Genomic DNA, 21,012 nt, shown 5'->3' on the forward strand with positions numbered 1-21,012 from the left:
ATATACTGCCCAGAAAAGTGGAATCTCTGTTGCTGGTGTTTTCAAAGCTGCATTTTAAGTATACATTTGCTAAATACACCTAAGTTATGACTATCTATTAAGTGCAAAATATGACCCAATACAAAATATGGGCTGAATGAGGCTTTTATAATTTCAGCTGCATTTATTCTTCATCTCTTGGTTCATATTTACACTTTATTCAGTATTTCTTCTCTTCTCTACACTGAAAGTTCTTAGGGAAAAGAGACCCCTCTGACAGTCTCTCTCAAATTATAAACCACTATTCTGTTCACTGTACAAAGTAGATTTTTTTAATATTTTCAGTATATACTAATATTTATTTACAGCATGGTACATTTAAAATGACAGTTTTCTTTTAATCTAATGAACAGATTATTTCACATGCGTTTTCTTCATGCTGTAGGACGACTTCTTGGTGAATACTGACCTTGCAGTCTTTTTTTTAATGCCAGCACTGATTACCGTAGCAATATGAAGTTTACAAAAGACAAGCACAGACAGAAAGTGTAGATATTTAGTTTAGAGTTGATTCTTCAAATGTGTATTTTTAAGGGGTGTGTTTTCTGTGAACAATTTCATGGAATGAAGTGGGCCAACTTGTTGTGAATAATTCTTATGATTTACGCATGAGTTCAGCACATGCGTACCATTAGGATTCTCAGTAGCTCTGCTGACTTCACATACCAGATTGAATATTTAAACATTTTATTTGATCACAGCGTTTGCAAAATTAACCTTAATTTGTACTAAAATAAAGATGCCATAAGCTACATTGTTATGAAGTTATGACATACTAACAGTTGTTACTTGTAGCATGATTATGAAAAAACTGGCATTCCATCTTCTTTCCTTCCTGTGGCCATTATGTTTAACTGTCAGGTGTTTACCATCCCTTTCCCATGTAGCCTGTTGTACTCCTAAACCGAAACACCGGAGTACTACACTTCTGATTTCTATTGAATTGACTTGCTGCAGCTGGAGTAGATGTTCTAATATCCTTCTAGGCCTCTGTATGTAGGATTTGGTTACAGCTCTGTCTTTCACAAAACGTAGGCAGTATAACATTCTTGAGTCACATATTTCAGAGTATGTGCCTTTGCTGCAAATTCTTCTTTGCAGTTCAATACGAGAATTGAAATTAATGATTGTCTTCAAGTACTGCCTAGAACTAGTGTAGAAATAATGTCTACCCTTTGTAGTTTGGCCTATGAATCTTTTTTCCTAAGCTTCTTTTCCATGTCTAAGAAAGATGGTAAAATAAGTAAAGCCTTGAAAATTCTTAATGTTACAGGAGACCAACATCATCTTGACATTTTGTATGTCCTCCTTCTGTATTTCCCTTTTACAATGATCCTATAATTTGATCTGATTGTTTTAGTAGTATTTTTCTGGCCATAACATCATAATGTGCTTTGTAATACTTAAAATAAATGTATTTAGATAGAAAATAGAGTAACACTCCAACTATGTTTTCTGGGGTTTTTTTTAATATAGTGCTTTCAGAAACTATATCACCCTTCCACCAGCCTCATTTCCCTTAGATATTTATACTCAAGTTTCACGTCTTACCAGTATTTCCCAGATTCTCAGCCATAAATTACAATAGCTGTTTGATTCATGTTCATTGAAGCTCACTAACAGTAGTGTTTCATGCAGGTTTTAAAAGACTGAGATAAGCTAATACAAAATCGGATTGAAACAATTCCTATAGCAAGGATTGTTTTCACTCATCTTATAAATTCATACAGTGTATGTATTTACTTAGTTATGTCTAAGTACTTTTTATTTTACGTTAATAAAATCTCATGCATTGCTGCATTTGTTGTTCTTATTTATAGTACTGTTCCACAGAGTACACTATTTAATAAGTACAATTTTTTATTATTGTTTTAATAGAGAAGTATTGATTGTGTCAGTAAAAGTTGACATCTTGCAAAAATTAACCCCGTCCTAACCAGAACAAGGACACAAAGATTTCCCCATACAAAATACATTAGTTTCTGCATTTTGCAATGAAATTTTCATGCATATATGAATATGAAAAAATCAAGTTTGTAATTTTCTTAACTACGTTTAATTAAGTGTAATATTTTGTTCTTCTATATCAAGACCAAAAGGAAAAGCTGATGCAAGACAACAAAGACCTGCAATTACGCTACCTGGAACAAAAACAGCAACTAGATGATCTGAAAAGTCAAGTGAAGTTTTTAACCAAGGTGAACTGTATTTTTGCTTCAAATATGAGAAAAAACACCCTCTATGTTTTATGCATAGTGCAGATACTTCTTCATAGTCAAAGAATATAGAAACATAAGTGTTTATTTATTCATGCTATCAAACAAAATATGTCTAGTGAGAATGTATCTTGTTATTCTGAATGTGTTTCTTCAATTCACATCTGGTAACACCTTTCCATTAAATTTCAGGAAAGTGATGTTGGTGTGGCAGAATTCAATGAAACCCTCTTACTTATAAAGGTATCTTACAAAGAATGCAGGGTTGGAACTAGATGATATTTAGGATCCCTTTCACCCCAAACCATTCTAGAATTCCATGCTTTGCATTCTCTTATTTTCTCGTTTGTGCAAGGTGTATTTGTTGGTTTGTTGGTTTTGTTGGTTTTTTTCTTCTTTTGTTAAACCCTTGGCTGACCATTGTATGTATGCTTTCTACACACCTGGAATTTTCAAGGGCTGAATTATTTGAGCATCTTTCAGTAGTTAATGCCTCAAGCTCAAATGTGTGCTCTTGTCATTTTTTAGTTACAGTTAATCAGAAGGGAAGATGAAAAAATTTCCAGAATTAAATCTTTATTCATATAAATAATTCATTATAACAACAAAAGTGAATTAAATCAGATTCACAGCTATTTAAAAAAAACTTAGTTTCTCTCAGTTAAATTACTTACCACAGCATCTTGTTATCCCTATAATGTTTACTAAAACCAATATTGTTTATTAATTCTATAATTGATGCAAATATACCATAAACATGGAATTCCAGTATGTGGTATAGCAATACCACAGGAACTTATCTGAGGCATTTATCTGAGGAACTTATCTTTGTTTATTAAAACAGAAAACCAAAAATACTCAGAAAATACTCTATTCTTTTTTCTCTTACACAAATTAAAAATGGTGTGAGAGGAAGAAATCAGTGAACAAATAATTTTGCAATGTTTCCACTGTTTGGGTAATTTATGTTTTATTTTCTTGAGGAAGTGTTTACTGTAATGATTATTATATAATGATAATTTAAACCCCAAAAAATACAGAAAACCTCAATGAAAACCAACTCCCCAGTATTAATAACAGAAGGAATGTAGACTTGAGAGTAATAATTCAGGGTTTGTACATTTATGGAGGCAGAATTATTAATTATGAGAAAGGCTTATATATCTGTTTGTATTTTCATTGGATAAACAGGAGTGACTGCTTCTGAATATCTGATACATTTTAATTGGTTCCTGATAATCATGAGATTACATTGCTGAAAACAATCCTGACACATTCTAGTCTACCTCATTCCTATTTTTGTGTTACCATGTGCTTAAAGTTTATAAAGTTCTGCTTACTGCCTTAGTGTTGTACCAAAAGTATATGCCAGTGTTGCATTAAGCCATGTACAAATACATGCAAATCTTTTGCAAAAATATTTTCTTGTAATTTTTTTTATGTGCTCCAGGATCAAAAGCAACGAAAGAATGTGGACCTTCTGTTCTTGGAAAAAGTGGAAGATAATACCCATAAAGATTTAGAATACTCCATGCAGGAACTGCAATTAAGACATGCAGAAACTGTGCAAGAACTTGAAAAGACAAGGAATTTGCTACTTGTGCAGCACAAAATTAGCAAAGATTACCAGGTATTAAACTCTACTCACAGTAGGAAATAACCTGATTATAACATTTTAACCTTTGTAGCTCTGACACTTGTAATAATTAAGATTTGCAAATTCAGCAACAAAGCCAGTCTGCGCATAGGGAACCAAACATAAAATCTGCTGTTGCTGAAGGTACTGTTTAAAAATAATAAGAGATCCAAGTGACTAAATTGTAGCTTTTAGCTCATCCTGCCCTTAACCCTCAGACTGTGCCTTCTCTCTAAGGGTTATCTCTGAGCTCCTACCAGGTCTTCACAGGTAAGATAGTAAATGTGCTTATCAAATAAGCTTCCTTTTCCATACCACTCTGCTTTCAGTGTCTTTTTTTCTACGTCCACTGTTGGAATAGTGCAGATCATATTTTGACTTTTCATTCAATTAATTAGCATTTAAAATAACAAAATCATTGAAGAAACTGTTAGGTATATTGTCCTAAAACAAAAGCTACTATGTTTTTCCTATTGATGTTTTTAGATTTTGCTGACATTAGAACTGATTTGTTGTATTGATAAGTGAAAAACTGCTGCTATTTTTGCATACTCTAAATGTTCTTTCCTCAAATCTAACTGTATTTTAACTTGTAGCCAAAAGCATGTGCAACATCAGTATAGACAATTCTCAGAAGTTCTTTTTACATGCAATTGTTTTTCAGACTGAAGTAGAAACAATGACAAGAAAGATGGAAAGTCTACAGAAAGACTATGAGTTAAAATTGGAACAGTATACCCATCTTCTTGATGTTAGAGCTGCACGTATCAGAAAACTAGAAGGTATCTTTAAATTATATTCTTCACTATTTTTTTTTATATTTTATCTCTTCCAAATTACTGTTTTAAATTTGTTCTCTTTTCCATTTCTAAAACTACTAGAAAGGTCCGTTCTTTCATGGAAAGGTATCTATTCCAGTTAATTTTCATTGACTTAAATAAGTTATTAATTAAACCAAATCCAACAAAGTGGTTTTCATACTGCAGCTATTGCTGAATAAGAATAAAATGACCAAACTTGTTTTTTTTTTTTTTTCATAAATCATACTTTTATGGTTAACCTTTTACTTTGCAGTACTATCATTACAGAATCACTTTGTGTTATCAAAATCCCCCAAGCCTTGTTATAATATACTGACATAGTATTTAAACAGGAGGAATTTCAAGTATTTTTTTAGTGGCTTCACTGTGTAAAAGGTGCATAGGAAGCCTCAAATAGGATATTTTACAAACTCTGATGTTGAAACAATTTTCACATTTTGTCTCCATGTTGCATTTACTGTATCATGGTTTATGTCCTAATTCTGTAAGCATGTAGTTTGATTTCTTAGAATCATACAATTCCAGCATGGCTTTGGCTGGAATCCATTTCGTTCCAAACCCCTGCCAGGGACAGGACACCTTCCACTAGAAGGCTACTCAGAGCCCCATCCAACCTGTGTTAACCACTTATTAACCCCTTATCACCTGAGGCTGGGAAACATGTGAAGGTCTTTGCTGATAGTTCTATCCACTCAAGATGTAACAGATGTTAAATGTCAGATGTGCTATTTCTTTCTCTGCAAATTTAGATCAACCCTATAAAAATGTGCATCTTAAATCTCTGCTATATTTGCATAGTGATACTTACTTTGAATATTGCATAAGACTTCTGAATTTTACCTTTTCACTACCTTATAACCTGATAATAACTTAGAGGCCTGTGTCTATGCGTACTGAGGTAGCTCCATTGAGGAAATATTCTTGATTGTTGCCAGTGTGCTCAGTGGGCATTCAGTGTATGAATTATTTTTGATAATGCCTTTATGAAAGTAACATTGTTAATATAATTGAATTATACTTTTATCCTTTCTTCTCAGTCATTAATTGTATTTGAGTTTTTAAAAAGAAAATCATATTATAACTCTATTTTATCTGTTGCAGCCCAGCTAAGAGACATTGTGTATGATACAAAACCACTTAAGTCCAGACAAGAGGTATTGCCGAGTGATCCAGTGGGTGGATTTGTTGAAACTGTTCATTTAGAAAGAGGAGAGAACCTTTTTGAAATTCACATCAGCAAAGTGATCTTCTCTTCTGAAGCTATGCACACTTTTGGTGACTGGGAGCCTGCGACCTTTTGTACTTACGCATTCTATGACTTTGAACTTCAGATAACCCCAGTAGTTCATGGGAAGACCCCATCATATGACTTCACTTCTCAGTTTCTTGTGCAGTCTGATGATAGCTTCTTTCACTATATACAGGAAAACAGCATCACACTGGAGGTTCATCGTGCATACGGCATAGATTATGAAACAATTGCTTCTTGTCAGCTTAAGTTCCATGAAATCTTGGAAAACGATGGCAAGATCTACAACACAGCAAATTTAGTTGGTAGTTAAGATATCGCAAAATATTCTGTTTGATGATGTGTCACTATATTGCAAGTGATAAATAATGCATATTTGACCAAAAATGAATTTGTGCATTACTATTTCAAAAGGAAAAAAAAAGTGTTTACAAGAATGCTGTTTTCGGTTGGATGTGCAGCTTGTTCTTGTGGTTCTGCCAACATTTGTGGAAAGCTGGGATGGGTGCAATTTTGCCCATAATGGCATACAGCCACAGGGCAAGAGGAAAAAACCCAAAAAAGGAGGCACCCCCACTTCGCCCATATCAAACATCAATGCTTTGTATCTGGGCTGAATGTCATAAGTATATCCTCTCTTTCCTTATCCATAAACAAAGGAAGAAATGGTGTAATCTAAACTGGTAAGACAAAGTTTGCCATATAATAGTGAAAAAGGTACAAATTATAGTGATTATGATTAATAATATATCTGTATATATAGTAGCACAATCTAGGAGGGTGTTTACATTTTGTGGATTATTTTAGGCACATTCATATTCGTTATATTAGAATAATTTTAAGGTATCCTGGACAAGACACTTCTAAGAAGTCTTGAATGTTCTTTGCAGCTTATTTTTTCTTCTAGAAACATTTTGTCAGATCATCATATTCAGTGACCTCTTAACTGCCTCCTGTTGTAGAGAATCTGGTTTAATACGGCATTGTAAAGTGGTACCTTTGCCAGTAATTTAAATTGCATACCACTTTTTGGGACACTTCTAACGGTTAACAAACAAAAATGTCCCAACCTTTATTTGCCTTAAGGAGATAAAAAGATTGAACTTCGATTTGACCCTGTAGTAAATATATATAAATAGGGAAAAATGGCCACGTTTTGATTTTGGATCATACAATGGGAGCCTGAGAAATCGTTTCTGTTTCTAGCATGAACTACAGATCTCACATCACAAGTACTGGTGTAATGCATAGGCACAATCTTTAATTTGTGGCTGTTCTATAAATCTTGAATTTGTGGTTTTTCCTAGCTTTTGAGTAACATACCTTAATGATGAAAAAGAAATTAATGCAATCCCCTGTTTATTCCTTAGGAAAAAGAGTACACATTCAAAATTATGGTACCGTAGAATACTGGATCAGGTTACAAGTTCCTATGAACCAAGCTATTATTCCCTACAAACAGAGGTTAAAGGATCTGGGATATATAACGCCCGGTTTTAGGGAACATGAACAACCATCCAAGGTATGTTTGGGTCTGTACTTGGTAGAGAGAATTACTTCATGGAGAAGAGAAACTTCAGGGTGACCTAATTGCAGCCTTCCAGTACCTAAGGAAGCCTATGAGAAGGCTGGAGAGAGGCTTTTTACAAGGGCATAGGACAAGGGGGAATGACTTTAAATTCCAGGAAAGTTGATTTAGATTAGAAGGCGGAAATTCTTCATAGAATAGGCTGAGTTAGAAGGCACTCATCAGAATTAATGAGTCGACCTCCTGGCCCTGCACAGACACCTCAACAATCCCAAATGCAAATTGGGACAACCCCAATTGTCCAAATGCTTCCAGAGCTCTGGCAGCCTTGGGACCATGGCCATTCCCTGGGGAGCTTGTTCAGTGCCTGAGCACGCTCTGTGCAGAGAACCTGTTCCTGATGTCCAACCTCTGTCCCTCTCCTGACACTACTCCAGCCGTTCCTTCAACTGGGACAGGTTGCCCAGAGAAGCTGGGGCTTTCCCATCCCTGGAAGTGTCCAAGGCCAGGTTGGATGGAGCTTGGAGCATCTGGTCTAGTTTGAAGGTGTCCCTGCCTTCCAAGGGAATTTGCAACTAAATTTTAAGTTGCCTTCTAATCCAAGCTATTCTGTGATTCTGCAATAGTTTTGATAAAATAAACTGTTCAGTTCTTTCTTTTTAAGTTCAAATAGCTTAGGTCAAGTCTTGGTATGTTCAAAGTGTAATAAAGTTAAAGATTCTTGAACTAGAAAATACGTTAGCAGTTTTTCATATAAAGAGATCAAGAACTAGTTGAATTATACGTTGTCTGAAGAGGAAAAGTCTTAAACTTATTTATTTACTGAAATTGTTACTATAACATTTGACATTATATTTCATTTTCTTGAGCTGTAAATGGCAGATGTTTTAGTATCATATTCATGAATTTTAAACCAACTAGGTGTCGGATACATAGAGTGGGTGAAGCAGTTGTTCAAAAAGGTTTTGCAGTTCTTAACACTGGAGTATTATGAGATTGAGATTGCTTCACAGTGGATTTTTTACTGAGTTTTTTAGCTGGATATTGAAGAGCATTTTGAAAATAAAATTCACTTTACAATCACATTTAAATAAGGGCCACAGAAAAAGAAGGGACTTTCAAACATCTTTAACAGTCATTTAAGAAATAAAAGCAAACAGGTTGAAATGTATAAATTAAAATACTAGAGTTTTTAGTGGGCTTTTTTTAACCTAAGCTGTTTAAAATATTCTATGTCTGGAGTAACTCTAATGTTTTCTAATATTCCATAATGTAAATTTATGTTATATATAAAATCTCCATGGGTTCCATGATCTAATCTGAGAAGTATTTGTGTAGGAATTCTGTTAAATTGTATCTGATTAGAATTGAATTTAGTGCTATTAGATTTGGCTTTGAAAAAAATTAGAGTTCCTCATAATTTACTGTAAAATACGATGGCAATAAATTTTCTTCAATATATTTGTTTATTACAGACTCCAGCACTCAAAATGAAGCAGCGTGCAGCTCAAGCACACAAGAGAGTCTCTTTTCTGGATCTTAGTGCAATACAGATGGCAGTAAGTTCTAAGTATTTCTGTCATGCACAATGAAGCATGAAAGGCTACTTGTAGCTCCATATGGGCCATTTGTAGAACTACTAATTAAGAACACTGGGTTATTTTAGCAGCACAATACTGCGATGTCCCAGGCAATGAATGATGGCATAGTACTGTGTATATGTGGGGGGACGCAATGCAGTGATACCTGTGTGACTCCCTCAGAACTCCTTGATGTCCTCCACAGTTTACAAGCTTCAGTTTCTACTGGCTTAGGGCAGGTTCTAACAGGACCAATCAGCTCGCTCTACACTGTGTTTCTCAACTCTCTGCATTATTCAAGTGTCTTTCTACAGTTGCCACCTGCACTGCATATAAATCCCTCTATAGAAACCAGCTTAATCCAAACAGATCCTGAGTGTTGGGCTAATGGGATACGCAATTTGACACAGTTCAGAGTCACCTCTAAAGTTAAGTTTATCAGCTGAGACTGCACAGATTCTGAAAATAATGATACTTCTCAACTTGGCTTACACTGTCATCTGTATATCCTTCCAGTCTGAGAGAGTCTGCATGGAACTAACTCAAATGTATTTGCTGCATTTTGTAAATTTTCTTCTGAAATAATTTGCATTCGGAGAACTAAAAATAGGTTGTGTTTAGTCTTTTAAGTAAATCCAGTAAGTAAAGGTAGGTTCTTCAACAGGCAATTATAAAAGGTTATGTTTATATATTACATATATTTATAATATTAATAATATGGCATTAATTTAAAACTAGTTGTGGGGTTCTTTCCTTTCATAAATTACTTAATTGGATTTATTCTTTGAAAGGTTAATATCAATTTTCAATTAACAGATTCTGTTACTGTTTGGTTTACTATGACTAGAACTTTGTTGAGAGCTATAGAGTATAGACTGGAAATAACAATTAAGTTGATCTGTTGCATTTATCAACTTTAAAAAACAGAAAGTCAAATGTTGGTGAATATAATCTTTTGAGAGCTTAGATATGAAAAACTGAAATGTTAGCCGGATAGTTGCACACACAAAATATCTTCAGCTGTCCGAACAGTAACTTCTCAAAGTTTGACCATTTTTCACAAACTAGGATTTTCTAAGTGAGACAGCTACTTGGTCTCCATCAGAAGTCTTCATTGTTGGGTAGCAGCTCCTCTAGTTGTTGTAAAAATCTAAGCCTCATTGTCTGGTTAAGGACAAAAGTACTATTAGGCCTAAATAATAAAGCAGCTGGGCCTTCTCTGATGTCTAAGTCTTGGGATGAAATGGCACGAAAGTGTCCATGCAAGAAAAGCAGAAGCTCGACAGATTAAAATGGGAAGTCTGTTTCATTTTCCAGTTCATTTCCTCAATAGCAGAGAATCTAGTTCTTAATAAAATTTCCTGTCAATGTGATACATGCCAAAGCAAATAAAAAAGGAGACTCACTAAAAGGGGATAAATGGTTTGACTCACCCAAACTGCTTGTGAGAATTGTCCAGCCTCATACTAAAAGTTCTAGCAGAGGATAAGAACCAGTGATGCTAATGCAGGAAGGCAAAGGAGGCATTTTCTGTCCAAATACTTCTCCACCAGTAAATCTATACCTACTTTTGTATAATAATTGTCTACTGTACATTAAAGGCTTCCCCTTGTTTTATTTCTAACTTAGGGATCTGTATTTGAAAATAATATGGAAGTACTTTGACATTTAAAATGCAATTCCATAGGGTTCACTACAGTTATAATAATGACCTAACTACAGATTTGAGATAGTAACATTCATACCAAAATCAGTTCACATGCACACAGGTAAAATTATGTACAGGCCTATGTGTGTAAATTTAGCTATCAAAAGTTCTTCTTGGATATAGCGTGTGTTTTGGGGTTTTTTGACTGAGTCTTGTAGAACTTGTAGAAAAAGATTAAACTGGAAATCAAACAGGCTGTATATATGTTGATAGGTACAAAATCATTATAATAGTTATGTTTTCACAAATGCAGTTAGATAAATGTCTTTCTGCTGTATATGAATTATGTGTTACAGCAGTTGACACCTTCTCATTGTTTCCTGCACTGCGTAAGCAATACAGTTGTTAAAAGGCTCTGGATAATGAATGTGGGCCGTAACTCTTCAAGTTTTGAATTTTAGTTACTTCTGCTTTTCAAGGAGTTTTTTAAGGACTGTAAGTTTATCTTTTTCTGTAGCATGTGGTACAGGATGCTAAACAGCTGTCAGGTGACAAAGTGAAGGAGATGGCTGAAGAAATTCAGCAGGAAAAAGAAGAGCTCTCTCATCTGTCAGAGGAGCAGCTGGCTGACCAAACATTGATTACTTCTAGAGATGAGACAGAAATAATCGAAGAATTGGAACCAGAAGGTAGAATTCATTGTTATTAATAAGTAGCTGTATTTTCTGAAAAAAATGTTCTCTTTCCATTTTCATAAGCATTTCTTACTAGTAGTGGAAGCTCCCTAATTATGAGAAACTTCATGACATAAATTATATTCTGGCGTAGGCTACAGCTGAAGCTGCGTGGTGGATAACATGTGTTTTCTTCCCAAATGGAAACCATATTGTAATTGATTGTAAAAATCAATATGACTTAGATTCATAAAATACTAAAGGAAGCCTGGCTTCTATTTTAAATGTCTTCATATTTTCCCTTAGATCTATGCTGTTCCAAAGACCATTTTAATGAATATGCTCTTTTTGTCTGCAGAGAACAGCCAACACTGATACCGGAATCCTTTCAGAGAGTGAGAGGCCTAGGATGCCATATCACATGTGTGACACAAAGTTATTAGATTTATTTAAAGACTATAAAAGCCAGGTCAACCTGTTCCAGCTCCAAGCTTAAACTGTTTATTATAGCAATAACCAAGTCCATGATACCAAGTTTAAAATAGAAGCAGAAGCAGAATGCTAAAATTTTATGTTTAGTTGTTGGCAGCTTTTGCATAAGAATTCATTAAAAAGACTGGAAAAACTTGTTGAATGTTGATTTGGAATACCAGTTGTCTTTATAATTTGCTTCATGTAAAAAAATGCTCTGCAATGTTACAGAAAGTAATGCACCTGCATACAGAACTACCTTTTTACTAAAGAAAAAAGGTGCATTCTTCTTTTACATATGCATGGTATTAAAGGAAGTCAGAGGAAATTCAGACCATATTCTTAAATAAAGCTATCAGTTGTGCATACTTAGTTCGTTTCAGGACTTACTCTATTAGCCAGTTTCCATCTGGAAAACGTTATTACTTTTTTAACAAACCAGAAAAAATACAGATTAGATTACTCTAAATGTCATTGATTCACAGTGTTAATCTTCTTCAAGGAAGAGAAGATTTACCTGGCACTTACTCTTTCTATATTAGAAAAGGAAATTTATTGCTATCAGCTTCTTATTAAGTCTTAGGTGGTGTAAAATATAGCGGGTGTTACCTGCATTGATTTTTTTTTTTTTTTTTAAAGATCAAGAAGATCTTCAAGAGGATGATGCTGTTGAATCAGTAAAAACTGATAGTGATGACTGTATTATTTCAAGTCCAGTATCCACAAATATTAAGCAGCTGAGTCAGAGTATACATGGCAATTATTTGGTAAGACTAAGAAAAATATTTAAGCCTAATGTCCTCTAAAAGTAGCTTTGCTATATCTAACATCAGTTTTCAATGAAGCTGTACATGTACAGTATCAATTCTCTTGACTTATTCTTAAAACCAGCAATTCAGGACTAAAAGCCATATATACAAAATAGCATAGCCTGATACAAATTTGGAAAACTTACTTTGAACAGTATTTCAATAGGATAGGTCTCAAAAAAAAATTTCACACTTTTAGATCTAACATTGACTGAACAATCTTTGCCATAAAACTAGTACTTAAAATTAACAGGTTTAAATGTTCTGCAATGTGATATCCTAGAGGCAGGGTTTTTTTAAGTGGTCTTTTCAAGGCTATGTGGTATCTTACAGAGTAACTAGTAACAAGAAACATGTATAAGAAATACTGCTCCTTTTTTTTAAGCTGTAGAAAGTACATCTTTAACATGTCTTCAACTACATAGTAGATTTGTAGAAATGCTGTCACTTATATGTTCTTCAGAAAAATACAGAAGGTACTTTTGAAGACTGCGTTATTTATAAGTAAAATGTAAAAAAATTTCACCTGTAATTTTGAGAACTAAAATGAATACTAGTAATCACTATTAAGTCAAACTATTATACAGTTGCTCTATACCTTTCTAGTCATCCTGTATTTTATTTTATCAAAATTATTTAAGAACAATTCTGAGAGGATTTTTTATGTAGATTAATTTCAGGCTGATAAATTTCTATGTTCCTCCATTGATCTGTTTTTTGGTAACAATGTGCATGTTTATGAACAGTAGATAAAACCAGTAAAAGCTATACACTATTAAGGCAACATGTGATAAAAGATGGATTTTAAAAATACGCATTACTTTGCTTGAATTCTTGGGTTGATTATAGAATACAGCATGTCAAAATTGCTGTTGAATTCTTTTTTGTTTAGTTAAGATCAGAAATCACTGCCTTTTATCTTTCGAGATAATTATCCTGCTGATACTCAAATACTGTAAGTTTTGTGATTTTTGGAGATCATTGTGCTAATTATCCTATAAACATGAATTGTATGCCACACTATATAAGTAATTTAAGATCATACCAGGGTTATTTGTATGTTGCAAATTAGACAATTCATAGTTATTTCTTAGATATATTGATCATAAGGCATATCTAACAGATTTTCCAGTATCAAGCTATACCAGTTGCTTCTTTATTTTTTCTTCTTGTCTATGATGTATGATTGATTATAAAATACTTAATTTTGTTTAATTTCATTTATAAATTTGAATATGAAAAGCATGCTCAAGTCAAAGACCATCACTTTAATGACATTCAGTAGCCATTTAACTTACTAGATTTTAGGGAAAAAAATTGCTAAAGCCATGAAACCATTATTAGTTGAGACAGAATGGTGTGGAATTTTTTTCTGTCATCCTGGTAGAATTTCCATGAACCTGCTGAATAGTGGAAGAACCTTATTGAAATATTGATCCAGATTTGGACTTTTTGTTAAAGTGTCATAGGATACATAATAAAAAGAAAAGTCTTTTGAAAGGAGGGGGTAAAATTACATAATCAAATACTGAAAGGACTTGACAGCAATGGAAATTATTCTGTATGGTGGATATTTTTACAATAGGATACATTGCTTTTCATTTTGATTCATTTTATAATTTTCTCAGCAAAATGTAAGGTATCTCCGTATAAAATAAGAACATTAACTTGGAATTCTGACTGAATATAGAAAGTAATACTTTGAATGTGATTTAGTACTTCAAGTGATTTAAGTTTAGGAATGAAAATTGTCAAAATATTTCCATATAGAAGAAATATTTTAATAAAGTCATAAAAAGAATCTACTGAAAAGAAATAAGTTTTTAAAAAATTCAACATTTCTGTATCCAATGTGTTCTATTTGCTCTTTGAAGAATATCATCATTGAATGCTCACCTACATATTCCAGTTTTGAAACCATTGTGGCTTTTCTTTCTTCGCAGAGTAACTTCAAGAAATATTTATGACTCTTTCTCTTGAGTCCGACATGCCCACCTAAATAAAACTTACTAAAATTTATCTCTACATAAATATTCCAGACTTTGCAGAACAGTATGAAACCATTTCATATAAGGAACAGAAGAATTTCAGTAACTTTACTTAAAGACAATAAGAAAAGGCTACAGTGAAGAACAATTGGGATATTACTTTTGTTATCACATGTTAAAATTAACTTTGTAAGGTGTGTTTGACTTAACTAGGAACGTTCACTATATGAAGTTGAATTCTTTACAAATGCATTATTACATTACATACCTAACAATTTTGTGATTTGATGGGTTTTAATTGAACTGTTTGTAGTATAGTCTGCAGTAGGTACTAACAATTCTCTTTTATTTTGAAAACTTCAGTACCTTGTATTACTGACAGTATTTTAAGCAGTTACAGGATCACTTTGCTGTGTAGGTAAAAATGATGACAGCTGGAATTTGTGATTTTCATAGCATTTTTACCTAAAGATAACGAGCAGACTATAACTATGACTACTACAAAAATGTTTTAAACATTGAATGGAAATAAGTATCTCTTGCAACAATGGTCTTAGCTACAAACTCTGGAGCTTTGGATTCTCATTTTGTATATGTCCGTCAATCAGTATTAATCATATAAAAAGTTGATGATTTACATATATATGTATGTATGTATATGTATGTGTGTATATATATATATACATATGTTTGTTTTGTGTTAACACTTGAAGAAACAAAAAATCATTTGTATTATGTTTATATTTTGTTTTTAAATAGGAAGTTGAAAAAATCCAGATTAAAATTACATCACTTGGTCTTACTGAGTCACGAATTACAGCAGATGAAACAATACAGCAGCTGTTTGTAGAATGCAGATTAAACAATTTCCTTGCAGAGGAGACCCCACTGTCACTTCCAAAACCACCTGGTGGCAAGAGGATTCACTATAACTATAGCACTGGTAAGTCTGATGTATTTCTGAGCAGGCTTGGTTCTTCTCTTAAATTCTGTTTTATGAAAATACCTGCAATAAAGCCTACTTTTTGTATGTTATAGTTGCATTTCTCTATGTGCCGACTCTATTTGCCTATTTTCCAGATATTTGGGAAATACTAAAAGTGATTTTTAAGAAATTAGGTAAGTATGCAATTATCTAGCATACAACGAAATGCCGAAGGAGGCTGTTGTATAAAATGGTAACATCACAACACATTTAAATATGCTGGTAGTGCATAAATTTCAAAATCAGACTGCACATAACTAAAATCTGTATATTCTTTTTAGAAGAGCATGATGATCTAATTTTTCTATCAGTACATGATGATACATCTTAGCAAAAGAAAAACATTTTAACCTGTACATCTAAAACTTAGGTGAAAAGAGAGAATATGTGATTGGACTTCATCACTACTTGCAAATACTCATTGTTTCTTTAATGACAACTTTTTAATAGGGGAACTAATTCATCCTTGTTTCATACTGATACATTGCCAATTAATACTTTATATTTACACTACCAGCATACATAGAACTATTGTAATAATTTATATTATCTTTTTAATTATTTCCCCAGCTATGTCATCATATTTCAATTAACTTCTTCCTGGTAAAATTTTATTTCATTTAAGATTCAGCCTGAGTGCTTCAGTCTTGGACTTCTAGCTGAGTGTATTCTGGAGTGGGTGAATCAGGGTTAGGGTTAGGGTTATTGTTATTTGTTACAAACCCTTAATACAGACATTCAAATTAAGCATTCTTTTAAAATAATTACAAAAAATTGGCTTTGCAGAAATGGTGTCTTAGTCAGACCTTTAAAATTGCTACCATCTACAAACCTGATTTTAGAATGCAACTTCCCAAATAATTCATTCATTTAGATCCTTCTCTTACTCATAGATTATTGGATTGTTCTGTGTGTGGCTGAAGACTGAAGAGAATTAGAAATGTCACATCAATCACTGCTGTGTTGGCATTGCCCACTTGAGAGGGAATATAGATGACAGATTTTCTGCAGTCCATTGGTCTGAAGATTTCTTGTATTGAAATACTGTGGCAGGAAAGGAGGATTGAATTACTGAGGCTGTCAAAAAGGATAAGCACTTTGCCATATATTCTCATTATCTCTAGCTTCCTTAGTGGAAGAAAATTAGTAAATCACTTCAAATACAAAGCAGTAAAGACCCTTTTAAAATCATGGCTTTTAAAATCATGGCTGCTATTGCCGTTAATAGAAAGTAGCAGCTCTGTGACATGCTTAGGTGCTGTTTTTGTATCTTTTTACAGTGTTCATGTAAACCTGCCAGTGGCACACCATTAGATCATGATTCTAACATTTGATTCTAACATTGTTGTTTTTCCTTAGAAAAGAAAATTAAATAAACACTTATTTTATTTTATTCTTTTCTTCATGTTCTTTATTCTAATAGATGAAAAACAATTGATAACCAGTTATATTAATTTATTTGCCTTGCAGTGATAAATGTGGATAAGGAAGATAATCATGCAGAAAGAGAGTATCTCAAGTCGATTCTTCTAAAGCCAGATCTACCTGCTGACAGGTAGAGATTAATACTAAAAACCTCTGTTATAGGTCTTTGTGAAAATTGCTTGTGGTTTGTCTTTTTGTTTGTCTTTACTGACATGGTAACCCTAAGTAGTTAATACATCACTAACAAGAAAAAAATAATTGTTTCAGCTAGGAATGATGCTTGCATTGTGATCTGGCTGCTGCTGGTCTTATTCTCCGAGTCGGTGCATATGGAATGGAGTATTACAAACTCATCTAATGTTTGTTTAGTGCTGTGGTTTAATTTGGGGGGGGGGTGTTTGTTTTGTTGGTGTATTTTTTTAAACAACTTTGTTTCACAAAACAGAGTTTCTAGAGTCTATCATCAGTAGTCTATCAGTAACTAATTTGAAAAGCACATATCTGTGCGATGGTAGAGTAGTACATTTGTTGCTTTCTGAATTCAGAATACTAAAAGGAGTCTTAAGAACTGCAGGAGGTATTCCTTGGCTCCAGAATTTAAAGGAAAAAAAAGTATATGTGTACATATATGGATGTAGCAGACATCTATTATATGAATACATATGAGAAAGACTAGAAATTAGACTTGTTCAATTTTATAGTAATAAATTTGTTCTTATTCATTTTTCATTGAGGTAGCCATGTGCATTACTTGGAGAGAATGAATGACATACTTTGATTCTGTTTCTTCTTGAATGTCAATATTCATTGAAATGGCACAACTAGTAATTTAAAGATCCATTCAGTTTACAGAAGACTAGGATACCTGCTGATTGCATTTGAAGTATCAGAGTCATTTGTAAATCTTACTTGCAAATCACTGATTTGAATGATCTCTCTTCATTCCATATCCCTTATTTGGCATCTATATCAGGAATGTTGCTAAACATATTCTACTAAAGCATGTTTTACTAAGATTTAACAATAATGAGGACAAAATACTCCTTTTTATTTCCCTGACAGATAATTTAGTTGCCAAAGAAATTTCCCTGTCTAACCATCCAGGACCAACCACTGTGGCAGTTACACTTCACCACCTGATCTGGGACTGAGGTCCCTTGGCAGCTACACCCCCCACACTGTCCAGTCTGACCAGTTGCCTTCACCAACTCCAGCACACGTGTCCAGTCTCAGAGTCTTAGAGGTCCCAGTCCTTAAAATAACTTTTTGGTGCAGTAATTAAATAAGTAACAGTTCAAGTTGGAGCCTCAGAGTAAGGACCCTGAACAAAGGAACCCGTGGGCTTTCACACCCTCACAGGACAGTCTGGGGGTCATCAGCTCCTGCCATGTTCCGAAGTGTCCCTCACCTGGCTGTACCCGCAGTCTGGGAGTTACTGTTCCTGCCTGTGTCTCTGAGTGTCCCTCCCCTGAGTGGGCCATGGGTCCCTGGGCCCTTTGTTTGCTAAGGGGTATTGGGTTCACAGCCTCCTGCCTTGGGCTGGGCTCCTCCAGTGCTTAACCTGCAGCTGCTCCTGAGCCACCTGCACTGGATTGATTCCTCAGCACAGTGAAACAATAGCTGGTCTGTGTGCTACAGATAACTATACTAAATATTTTACAAACCTGAGGTAAAAATAAGGTAAAATAACAGCAGTGAGCTTTTTCTCAGAAGAGAAGCATTAATCTCTTACATATGCCATCATGTCACTACAGTCCCTTGTGTTACTAACTAGGTTGTTTCCTGCAGTTATCAGAATGTCTGGTTTGGCTTGTGCTGAAATTTCAGTTCTGTATTGAATAAATAGGAAGGCAGAAGTTCATCAGTAGTCCAGTTTCCCATTTTTTTGTAGCAAGAGGACCACCAAGAAACAAAATTTATGGAAATACTCTGCCCATAACACCAAGGGTGTTTATGCATTTTAAACTTGTAAAGTATTGTGGTTTTTCTTTTTTTCATTATTTGTGATTTGATTTTTTACACTTTTTTGAAAGCAAAATAACTTTTTTTTGTGCATGTGTGTTTAGCCTAAAATTTACAGTGGTCAGTGATCCTCCAGAAGATGAGCAGGATCTTGAATGTGAGGATATTGGGTTTGCTTATGTCAGTTTAAAAGAGATATTCCAGAAGCAAAGAGATATCATTGAGCAAGATATTGATGGTAAGTTTTAAAAATCGCTTTCTTGTAAACTTCTGTAGCCTAAAATTCATTGAATTTCTACTTTGCTTTGCAGGCGTTACTGTGCAAGTAATTGTTTCAATAAGAAATTCGTTAATACTAACAAATAACTTCCACATTTGTTTGCAAAAGTCTGCAAAAACTATCTATTAGTATTATTCCCTAAAGTTTTTTAAAAAAACCCCAAACCAAAGAGCATTCTCACCTCATAGAAATTGGTTTATAAAACCTAAGAACTTTCAAGCTATGTCCACTGCTATAATTCTGTCTTTTCTACAACATGCTTCATTGCGGTAGGACAATAAATATGTACTCTGTATAAAAATTTGTTTTGCATTAAAATTTTCATCAACAATTTGGTATTACTAACGTCTATATTTTATTTGAAATTACCTTATAGCCCCGAGTACCTCAGGCTTGTTTCCTCCATTTTGTTTCCTCCATATGAAACGTGTATGAGACAATGTGAAATACTGGTGGTTTTGATTAGGAATCAGTTTTAGTGTGCACCCTTCTGTAACAGACTGACCAAACTCATTGTGACTCATTAGAACAAGGTGATGTGATTAGGAAATGTGGAATCTTCCATTTCCTGAGGTCATAGGATGCATTTTTATGACGTTGATAAGAAGACTTAAGAAAGCTTTTTGGTCCTTTTGTCAATTATGAGGATAATATTCTCCTTGCTCAGTTTCCTGTTCCCCATGGCAGCAGAGACACAGGGTGCACTTTTCTCTTTACTATTTCTTCTCAATCCTCTTTCCCCCTTGAGGTGAAGCTCAGTGAAGAAGCTGAAAGCACCTCTTTTATAAAAGAGTCACTCCCCTTTCCCAGTAAGTGAACTAGTTCAATGATTGGGTGCAGAGCATCCATGTTCACAAGGTGCCTTTTGCAATAGCAAGAGTTCTGGTGAGCCCCAGGAAAATGCCAGGGAAATGTAATTTTACTGCTTCTACTGTTGTGTCTAATTCCTGTACTTGAGCAGTGGGGAGCTGAGTAATGAGGGAAAGAAATAGGCTTTCTTATCCATTCCCATTATCATGCATGATTTGCATCCACGCTGTTGCTGTAATACTCAAATTTACAGGAATGCAATAAGGAAAATTCTAAGAATCATCAAATTTCCATACTCTGGAAGAACAATATACAGACTTGATGTATTTCCTGCTGTGGCTGAGGAACTTAAGCTTTTCTCCACCAATAATTTTGTACAAGTACAAAAGCTCCTCCAAAAATTTATTTTGTAATCTCTCACTGGAAGATTGATTTTTGTTCTGGAATTTGTGACCATACCTCCCACTGTCACAATTCCTATTTGATAAGATTGATTAGTGAGGTAGACATAATTCTTGAAAGTCACTTTTCACAAAACTCTTAAAATTCCTAATCATCATCTGAGAGAATTATTAGGACCAGAAGGACTGAATTTTATTACTAGCTTCTGTAAGCTAATCATTTCCATGTAATGACAATTACTGCAATATTGTGAGGAGCATTTCTTCCCCTAATCGTCAGACTAATTTAAACTAATTTTTACTTTATGTTAATTATATATATGAAAATTACAATAATAGCTAGAAATACTTTTATTCTTTTTCCCTTCTGCATTTCTGCCCTTTCCTGCATATGCTGTACAGTTTTTTGGGGATTTTCATTGCATCCATAGCGTATAAACTTTTATATTTTCTGAAAATTAAGATGTTTCAGAAAATTTTAATTAATTTT

General features: G+C 33.9%; 1 protein-coding gene across 6 annotated transcripts in view; it reads left to right on the plus strand.

The window, feature by feature from the left end:
- The window catches only part of RPGRIP1L (RPGRIP1 like), a 41,583-nt gene that overhangs the window by 17,742 nt on the left and 2,829 nt on the right, over positions 1-21,012 (plus strand). For 4 of the 6 annotated variants that reach the window (XM_041476723.1, XM_041476722.1, XM_041476726.1 and 1 more), the window contains 12 exons: positions 2,131-2,237; positions 2,448-2,498; positions 3,706-3,885; positions 4,556-4,673; positions 5,814-6,266; positions 7,332-7,483; positions 8,965-9,048; positions 11,235-11,406; positions 12,502-12,629; positions 15,419-15,602; positions 17,115-17,199; positions 19,136-19,269. In XM_041476723.1, the coding sequence (XP_041332657.1) occupies positions 2,131-2,237; positions 2,448-2,498; positions 3,706-3,885; positions 4,556-4,673; positions 5,814-6,266; positions 7,332-7,483; positions 8,965-9,048; positions 11,235-11,406; positions 12,502-12,629; positions 15,419-15,602; positions 17,115-17,199; positions 19,136-19,269 (1,848 nt within the window). Of the gene's footprint in view, positions 1-2,130; positions 2,238-2,447; positions 2,499-3,705; positions 3,886-4,555; positions 4,674-5,813; positions 6,645-7,331; positions 7,484-8,964; positions 9,049-11,234; positions 11,407-12,501; positions 12,630-15,418; positions 15,603-17,114; positions 17,200-19,135; positions 19,270-21,012 lie in introns of those variants that run through there. The other 2 variants (XM_041476725.1, XR_005955888.1) reach the window with 2 other exon arrangements.

This window comes from Pyrgilauda ruficollis, unplaced genomic scaffold (assembly GCF_017590135.1).
Source record: "Pyrgilauda ruficollis isolate IOZ18807 unplaced genomic scaffold, ASM1759013v1 scaffold390, whole genome shotgun sequence".
NCBI classification, from domain to species: Eukaryota; Metazoa; Chordata; class Aves; order Passeriformes; family Passeridae; genus Pyrgilauda; species Pyrgilauda ruficollis.